Here is an 8,974-nt window from a genome sequence, read left to right as displayed (position 1 = left end):
AGAAATGTCTAAATTACTAGTTTCTTTTTGCCCCCAAAACGGGCAGTTGGCCTAAAATTACCTTATTATTTGAATGTAAAATTACGCTGTTGTGCATAGATTAATAAATCCAACATGGCGGCGGGCACAAAACAAAGAGCTTCTTAAGTTGAAATTTCTTGTAAATAAATGCGAAAATCCCGGAATTTTGATACATACGAACGTAAAACTGTCTAGATTCTTGGTTAAAAGCAAAAAACCGGGCAGTTAAAGGCTATAACTGCCCGGTTTTGCTTCTGAACAATCTGAATTTCAATTTACGTTCTTTATTCAACATGAACATTTCTGCGTCCATAAAAAAAAAAAAGGCTTTTACGTGTTTTTTTTTTTTTATGTTACATTTCAATATAAAAACTTTCAGTGCACCATGGGGAAGAAGTGTTGGGTTGTGGGCTGCAAGACGGGCTACCTGACCAACAAGGCGGTCGAGCAGGAGCAGGCCGCCAAGGGGACCCCGATCACCCTCCACAAGTTCCCCAGGGACGACGAGCTGAGGGCCAGGTGGCTCAAGAACATCAAAAGGGACGAGAAGGACGACCCAAGTGCCGAAAGGTACTGCTGCTCCTTGCACTTCAAAGCCAGTGACTTTAAAGTGACGCCCACAGTGCAGGGAGGGAGGCAAAGGCAGAGGAAGCAGCTTGTCGAGGACGCCGTGCCGACCAACTTTAGCCACAGCACGGCCTACCCGCCCTGCATGCAGGAGGCGCCTCCCGCCCCCAAGAGGTCCACGTCCATGGCCTCATCGACGGCCAGGAGGTCGGTACAGGTGGCGGAGGCGGCGAGGATGGAGCACGAGTTCATGGACAGCGACAAGTTCACCTCCCTCGAGGACCTCAAGGAGAAGATCAAGACAGAGATACCTAGAAACTACAGGCAAGTTTTGTGCAAAACTAGCTGAAGATAAAAGAAACTTTGGCCCTGAAAATACATTTTTGCGCCGGTAATTTAAGTTTTAATTTTTTTTTTCGTTTCAGAATCTCCCTGGACAAGGACGCCATCGAGCAGAACAGGCAGTTCCTCACCCTGTTCACGTACGAGCCCGTGCTGGGAGTGCTGCCCGCCATGGCCAACGTGCTGAGGATTGGAGAGACCGGGAGCTTCGTCATGGCCAAAGGCGGCGTCAAGATCGCCAACAGCAAGCTGCGCCACATCTTGCACGGCCACAGGGACGTCTTCACAAGGGTGAGCCAGGTCATCAACGCCCTGGCCTTCCTCAACAACTACAGCGTTGAGGAAACAGACAAGGTGACGATGGTGGTGGAGGCGGTCGAGGACATTGACGTCGAAGCCCTGGCTGCTGAGCAGCGCAACCTGCTTATCTTGGTGAAGGCCCAACTCCTCCTTATCCAGAAAAATAAGCGCCAGAGGAGGTACAGCAGTGACTTTTTGATAAAGTGTGCAGTTCTTTACAGGGCTGGCCTTAAGGTGTACAGGCTGCTCAACGAGGAGATGGGCCTCATCCTGCCCAGTGAAAAGACAGTGCAGCTTGTGACCAAGTCCACCACCTACAGGGGCGGGATCGACCCGGAGACCCGTGCCCTTTTTCAGGCCTTCGCCGGGTCGTTGAGCAAGAGGGAGAAGGTTCTCCACCTGGGCATCGACGAGGTGCACACGTTGCACAGCCTGCAGCTCTTCGGCGGGGACCTGCACGGGATGACGGAGGACGGGGAGGTGGCCAAGGTGCTGCTGTCAGTGCACGCTCACTCTGCACTGGGCACGTTCTCCGAGATGGTCAGCATGACGCCGAAAGTGGCGTCCACCATAAATGACGTTCGGGTCGAGCTCGACGCGGCCATCAAGATGCTGACTGAGGTGGGGTTCGACGTCCACTCGGTCAGCTTTGACGGCCACGCCACCAACGCTGGCTACTACGCCAGCCTTGAGCTCCCCGAGGGCACCTGGTCCTACACCAACCCCTACGCCGACGGCAACAAGCAGATCTTTGTCTACTTTGACCCCGTGCACCTCTGGAAGAACATCTACAGCAGCTTCCACAACAACGGCTACATGGTGCTGCCCAGGTGTCCTGGGGCTGAAGTAAGTGCCCAGCATTATTCATTTTATAAAAAAGACAAGAATCAAAACACTTATTTTTCTCAAACAGAAACATGTTTTTTTAGGCAGCCTTGGCTGGAACTTTGAAAAAAAAAAGTAGTAAAAAAAGTAGATAAAGCTAAATATTGTAGTAGGTAGTTACTTTCTTCCTCCATGCTGTATTAAACCATAGCGTATTGTACTGTACAAATCCTTTTATGGTGTACCTTTAGCTTGCTGGGAGAGGCTTCTTATATGATAGCTTTTAGACGCTTGTGTTGCTGTCCTGTCCAGCTTGACTTTGCTTGCTTCATACTTAATAAAAAAAAAACTCTATAGGAGCCGGAGAGGACGAGGACGGCCCGATTCTCGAGCCTGAAGGCGCTGGCCAGCTGGGAGAACTACAAGTCGGTCAAGGCCGGCTACAAGTTGACCCAGAAGGTGCTGGCGCCCTCCTCCATCGAGAAGCAGAGCGTCGGGCTCATCCTGGCGGTCGTCAACCCCTACACGGTCGCCGGGCTGAGGCTCCTCGCCAAGACCACGGGCAAGGAGGATCACAGGGACACGGCCGACGTCCTCGAGATGTTCCAGAGGATGATCTCGGTGATGAACGTGCGCGGGCAGGGGCAGGACGTGCGCTGGAATGACAAGTACCGCTGCGTGCTGAGGCCAAGGGCAGGAGGTGACGAGGGCGGGGAAGGAGGCGTCGAGGACCAGGCAGGCCGTTTTGATGAGCAGTCAGAGGCCAACATCAAGTTCCTCCAGGAGATTGGCGAGATTTGCAAGGTACCTAACCACACTTTAGTTGATTAAATTAAATTGAATCGACAGCAAGCTTGTTCAGTTTTATTTTTATTTTTATTTTATAAAATGTTCCAGGTTTGGGCCGGCAAGGAGAAGAAGAAGAGGGGGACAAAGATCGGCAGGCTGCCGACACCCACCGCCTCGGCTCTGCACATCACGTGCAATGCCCTGCCCGCCTCCTGCAGGGACATCATCCTCCGCAAGATCCCCGGGGTCGAGTATGTGTGCATGGGGAAGGCCAACTCTGACCCGACTGAGCACTCTTTCGGCAAGCGCCGCACCATGTGCGGCGCCAACTACTGGACGAGCGTGCAGAACTTCATGGTGAGCAACAGGTTGGCCCAGCGCCTGCATTTGCTGAAGCTCGTCGGGTTCTTCCCCGGGGACGTGCAGGCCGACCTGGACCGGGCCAAGGCAGAGGAGAAGGAGGACGACGAGGTGATCTTGGCCCAGCTTGCCAGGGAGCTGGCCGACGACCAGCCGGACCCGCCGACGGACGAGTTGCTCCTCGCCGCGGTCGGCAACTACGCCGGCTACCTGGCCAGGAAGGTCCAGGCCAACTCCTCTGTGGCCGAGTGCTGCAAGCAGGAGCTTGCCCAGCAGGAGGAGATGAAGATTACCGTGGAGCTCGAGAGGGGCGACCCGCCCTCTGTGATGTTCGACGCCCTGGTCGAGCTGGTCGACAGGGGAGAGCTGGAGACGGGCCGGGCGGTCCTGAAGCGGCCATCTCTCCCAATGGCCCATATGGCGTCCTTCGGGATGTCGCTGTGGGACTCCCTGATGTGCAGGGAGGACAAGAAGGAGCGCAGGTTGAGGTTCCTCTCCCTTGCCATGCGCCACAGGGACGGGTTCAGGCACCTCCTGGAGTTCCTGGCGGCCTCAGACCCGACCTTGCAGGGGTACAGGTGCCAGGAGGGGCACAACCTGGCCAACACCATCTTGCCGCACATCAGCAGGTCCCTCTTCAACTGTTTCGGTGCTAATTTCTCCAAGGACGTGACCTCAGAAGCGAGGAAGAACAAGGCCTTGAAGCAGCCGACCGGCAGGAAGAGGAGCAGTATCGAGGAGGGCAGGAAGGAGACGGCGAGGAACAGGGACGTGTACAAGTCCAGGAAACTGACCGGGGCCCACAAGTCATAGGCCAAAAGGCTAAAGTGATTGTTCAGGGACGAGGGCCAGATAGCCGGCAAGACGTGCTGCGGCAATAGTGACATCGGAATTCAACCAAAATAAGTCGTGATTGTATATAGAAAAATGAATATTTTGCTTTTGTTGAGTAAAATTAAGGTGTTTCTGCATGCTTTCCTCAAGTATTAAGTTTCTAATGTGAAAATTAAGTGATTTATTAGATGTTAAAAACTTACGTAAAAAATTGCACTAAATAAAAAAAAATAAGTAGCTATTTCGGGCAAAAACTTATAAGATATGCTAAATATTGCTATTGATTCTGAAAATATAAGTGATTATCTCTGCATTTGGTGATGTTTGTGCATCTAGCGTAAAATCTGAGGATTTTATAGCCTTTTTAAGTTTTGTTATACTTATATAAAAACAATTAATCAGGATTTTATTAGGAACGACTTTGAATTTTTGATACCGCTGCTCATGGAGACTCATATATGCCTAAGGGAGGTGCCTGTTTTAGTTTCAGGTCGCTAGCTGCTTTGGTTTTGAAAATATTTAAATTTTAAATTTTTGAAAATCGGCCCCCTGCGAATCGGCCCCGCGCCCCCTTTCCCGTCAAGAGATTGAGAAGTCTATGGTTTGAGTCTCAAGAACTCCTTCTTTACCTTAAAAAAAAAAAATTATATATATATATATATATATATATATATATATATATATATATATATATATATATATATATATATATATATATATATATATATATATATATATATATATATATATATATATATATATATAAGTCGTTCACTGGTAATCATTTCCAACATAATTAATAAACTAATAATACTCATACATAAATGCCATACTTACACCATCAAACCTTGAATCCATGGGTACATATCAATGATTCCTGATACCGAAACACCCTCAGAGACTATTTTCCTCCGTCTTTCAGAAAGTGTCAGCTTCATCAGGCGTTCGACCTGAAGGAACAGCAAAAAATAATTAAATAAACTAAAAAAAGTTTTTGCTATTTATTGACATTATTTATGGCCAGTATCCAGTCCTCATCTAGTAAAGCTGACAGAGGGAAGGATACGATTAAATATAACATTCACATGATATACTGATATATCAAGTAATATAATATAATATGCAGAAATGACATACCTTCTCTTTATCAAGATCCCTCCTCGACCACTCTAAGGCAAGCCATTGTCTATGTCTTTCTAGTGACTCCTCATCTTCTGATTCTGGTCTTGGCGGGAGGTAGCATTTTACTCCATACATCAATGAAGTATCAACCTCTGTTCCTACTGAGTGATCTTGTTTTCTCTTTTTTACCATGACTTCAAAAAGTTCTGAGTCCTGTCTTTTCCTGGAGTTTTGAAATTTTCGCTGAATTCGAAGCTTCCATTGCAGCTGTAGCTCGTGTTCCTCCAGCTCTGTGTCCTTTAAGATGGCAGGAAAAGCTATCAAAACAGCATTTGCCATGCTTCCATACTGTTCGGATGTTGGATAACTGTAGGAGAAGATGGTGTTTGAGATGATGTAATTACGGTGGCGTAAGTCTTGTTCCCCTGCCACAGGGAAAATAACTTAATAAAAATTATTCTGGGAAAAAATTGCCATATATTGGAAATTGCAATGAACTTACAAGGCATTTTAAAAATGTGTAGTCACATGATTATAGATGCAGGTAACCAGATGCCGCACATCTTGTTGCTCCAATGGTATATTTTTTTCTTGTTTAACCTTAAGGTCATGCGGTAAATACTGGATGGGAAGCTTGTACTTCACAGGGAAAGCAGCATGATCGTTTCCATCAGATCTGACAAAACAACAAAGACATGCAATGTCTGTGGTAATTGACTCATCTAGTATGTTTTTGTAAGATATTTTTGGCTATTGTACATTTTAATACTCAGCTAGATATTGTTTTTCCTTAAAATTTACTGACAAACTTACTAAACATCAACAGTAACTAATGTGTTAAACTAACCTAAACTGTGTAGATCCAGAACATACAGCTGGTACAGTATGTGATGTACTTGCTCTGTGCTGTACAGCATCATCTGCCTGTGGTTGTTTGGAAAAAGCTCTGGGACTAGAGCTGTTGGAGCTTAGATCTGGTTCATCCACAGAAACTATTTTCAGTTTATGTATTTTATTTTCCTCAAAAGTCTTAATGGTGTCCTCATCCAGATCTATCCAGTCAGAAAAAAATTCCTCCTCAAACAAGTACTGAATCAAAATTTCCTTTGGCAGAGAAGAAAACTTCTCTCTTATTAGACTTCTTACTCCACTAAGAGTGATCGAATCAGAGGGCAAAGACAATAATTTCTTGTGCGGCAAAAATGTTACATGAAGCTTAATCATCTCTGAAATATAGAATCAGTAAAGAAAAGGTGTGGACAACAGTTTGAGACCACACACACACACACACACACACACACACACACACACACACACACACACACACACAGTTTATAGTATTACATGATATCTAACAGTAACAAAAAACAAATCATCAGAGATCAGATACACTGAGCTTGGATGTGGATCAGGCAGCTGATTGATGTTAACAACAGTTTCCCTGCAAGATTTTTTAGCCTTAAAAGAATGAAAGTGGGCACAGTAATCAATGGTTTCCATTAGGAAACAGTGCAGGAAAGGTTGCCCATTGATTAAAAATGTTTCTTTAATATATCAAAAAGATAAAAGGTCTCCAATTTGTCCAAGAATGACACTTAATCCACTACTATAGGTAATGCCTCTATATGTTAAGGACTTTACTGCAAGTAACTGCTCCACTTCATGTACTGTATGTATAAATTCTCTAACCTCAGATGGCATGTCACTCACATTTAATGAATAAGCTTCTTGATGTTCAATTTTGTTGGCATCTAAATAGCTTGTAAATGGACCCTTTGTTACTTGGTGCATTTGATGTCTGTGTGCCAAAGTTTTGCAAATGTTTACCTTATTTTTGGTAATGCGGTTTATGGCTTTAAAGTAGGAATGCTTTCCTTCAAAGCGCAAAGTCAAGCAATGAACAAGAGGCCCAAACTTAAGTGTTTGTTGAGGATAATGGGTCATGTAATGCAACTTAGGCTTCATTGCTTGATCAGGAAATTCTAGTTGAAATTTGTCTATGAAATCAGTAATACATTCTGCCATTATAGTGACTTCATGATAATAAATTGAAGGAGCACATATGTAGTGTACAGCATCAAGAAGCTTCAAAAGTACTTCCCACTTTGAATCTGAGACTGGTACTTTATGTCCCACTAACAAAGGCAGTAACCTCAACAAGCACCACATTTGTGCTGCTTCTTGCTTAACTGTGACCCTACATCCAGGAGACACATTGAGTGTACTTGGTTTGCTGACTTTATCAGAACCGAGGTAAGGGAAGTGAGCTACTCTCTGGTTTAGATATTTTGCTGTGAAAAAGCCCTTTGTAATACAGTAGTTGATGACACATTGGAGAACATCACAAAATACTCCCTCAAACAAATCATGTGCTACATCAGAAGGCAATCCAGATGTAACATGGAAGTTCTTTAAGGTGTTTAACACTGAATCACTTTTCACTCCATATATGGTTGATAGACTTTGATCTTCTAAAACAATGTTAACTTGCTCAATGTGTCCAGTTTCAGTCCGACTACTAGCTAATGTCATAGGGTTACTATTTAACTGGGACTTGGTAATCATGCAAAACCGACACACTCGAAAGCTATTAAAACTTTCGATAAAGCCTCCTATGGCATGACTACCAAGATTATCACCAATAACCATAGCAACAGAGCCTCTAAACCAGTGAATGCCATCTGAACGAGAAACTAAAATTCCCTCGTTTTCAAGAATCTTCAGATCAAATAGAAGTGGCTGAAGGATTTCATGAAAGGTATACCTCTTAAGAGCAAATGATTTGAATAACAAAACCAAGTTAATATGCTTTAACTGGGCTCTGTACTCCGGTGGTAAATTTCCCAGAGTCATGTAGAATGCTCCCACTCTGTATTTTCTTACTTTAGAGCCTAGAGGATTAACCACAGTAAATTCATCATAATATAGCATCAGTTGCAGAGCTGTGGGATCTGTACCAAAAAGAGGATTATCTGCAATCATTATTCCGTCACACAGATCTCTTAGGACATGGTCTTTACTTCTGTGACCATTAATTACCTCATTATAAATATCTTCATATTGGAGAAGATCTTTCAGTGTTTCTAGAATAGGAATATACTGACAAGATGATGCCATGCCAAACTCATCATTTCCTATTATGAATTCATGGGGCTGAATAAAGTTAAAATGGGTTTTGACATATGTATCAAATTTACGTACTGATCTTAGAGCATGGCATGAGACTTCTGCGTTTGATGTGGTACTCATTAAATCAGTTAATGTTTTGGGGTCTATTCCATTATCTTGCAATATACCCATTACTTTTGTCATAATTTCACCCTGCTGCAGAGCCAAAAGGTCTTGCAGATGATTAGTGAAATCTTTAACTGATAAAGAAGGGAGCCGTTGATCCTCTCTCAGTGATAATAGGCGTGTGACTATTTCATGGGTCCAATTTATATTTAGTTTTGGTGAACTACATTCAGTCCTCATATCACTTCCATCAGTAGGTAACATTTTCTCAGTATCATCAAGAACTTCATTCTGGACACCTGTTGTAATTTCTGAATCAAATTTATATTTAAATCTATTAAGATGGCAGTGATAAAACAATGCATGATGTGAGCGAATGTGCCTACATAAACACCTTACAGCTTTGTATGAAAAACTGCACCCATCAATATCACAAGCAACTCTAAATGTTGGATCTGGTGAGTGGACATACGTGTAATGATGAATTAACCCCAGAAATTTTCTTGTTTTAAACATACACAATTTGCAAGTAAAAATTTTTGTCTCAACATTCATAATGTCAAATATATTAATAATACAT

At 44.0% G+C, this 8,974-nt stretch overlaps 1 protein-coding gene across 1 annotated transcript; it reads left to right on the top strand.

Annotated features, from left to right (window-relative positions):
* The first annotated feature begins 2,473 nt into the window (after nucleotides 1–2,473).
* On the top strand, nucleotides 2,474–4,032 carry LOC126989114 (uncharacterized). Its single transcript, XM_050847688.1, has 2 exons — nucleotides 2,474–2,859; nucleotides 2,953–4,032. Exons 1-2 carry the CDS (start codon nucleotides 2,656–2,658, stop codon nucleotides 4,015–4,017), a joined length of 1,269 nt encoding a protein of 422 aa, XP_050703645.1. The 5' UTR covers nucleotides 2,474–2,655; the 3' UTR covers nucleotides 4,018–4,032.
* Nucleotides 4,033–8,974: the final 4,942 nt, after the last annotated feature.

This window comes from Eriocheir sinensis, unplaced genomic scaffold (genome assembly GCF_024679095.1).
Source record: "Eriocheir sinensis breed Jianghai 21 unplaced genomic scaffold, ASM2467909v1 Scaffold1059, whole genome shotgun sequence".
Taxonomy (NCBI): Eukaryota; Metazoa; Arthropoda; class Malacostraca; order Decapoda; family Varunidae; genus Eriocheir; species Eriocheir sinensis.
The sequence above is the reverse complement of the archived record's forward strand: the minus strand, read 5'-3'. Positions and strand labels throughout refer to the sequence as shown.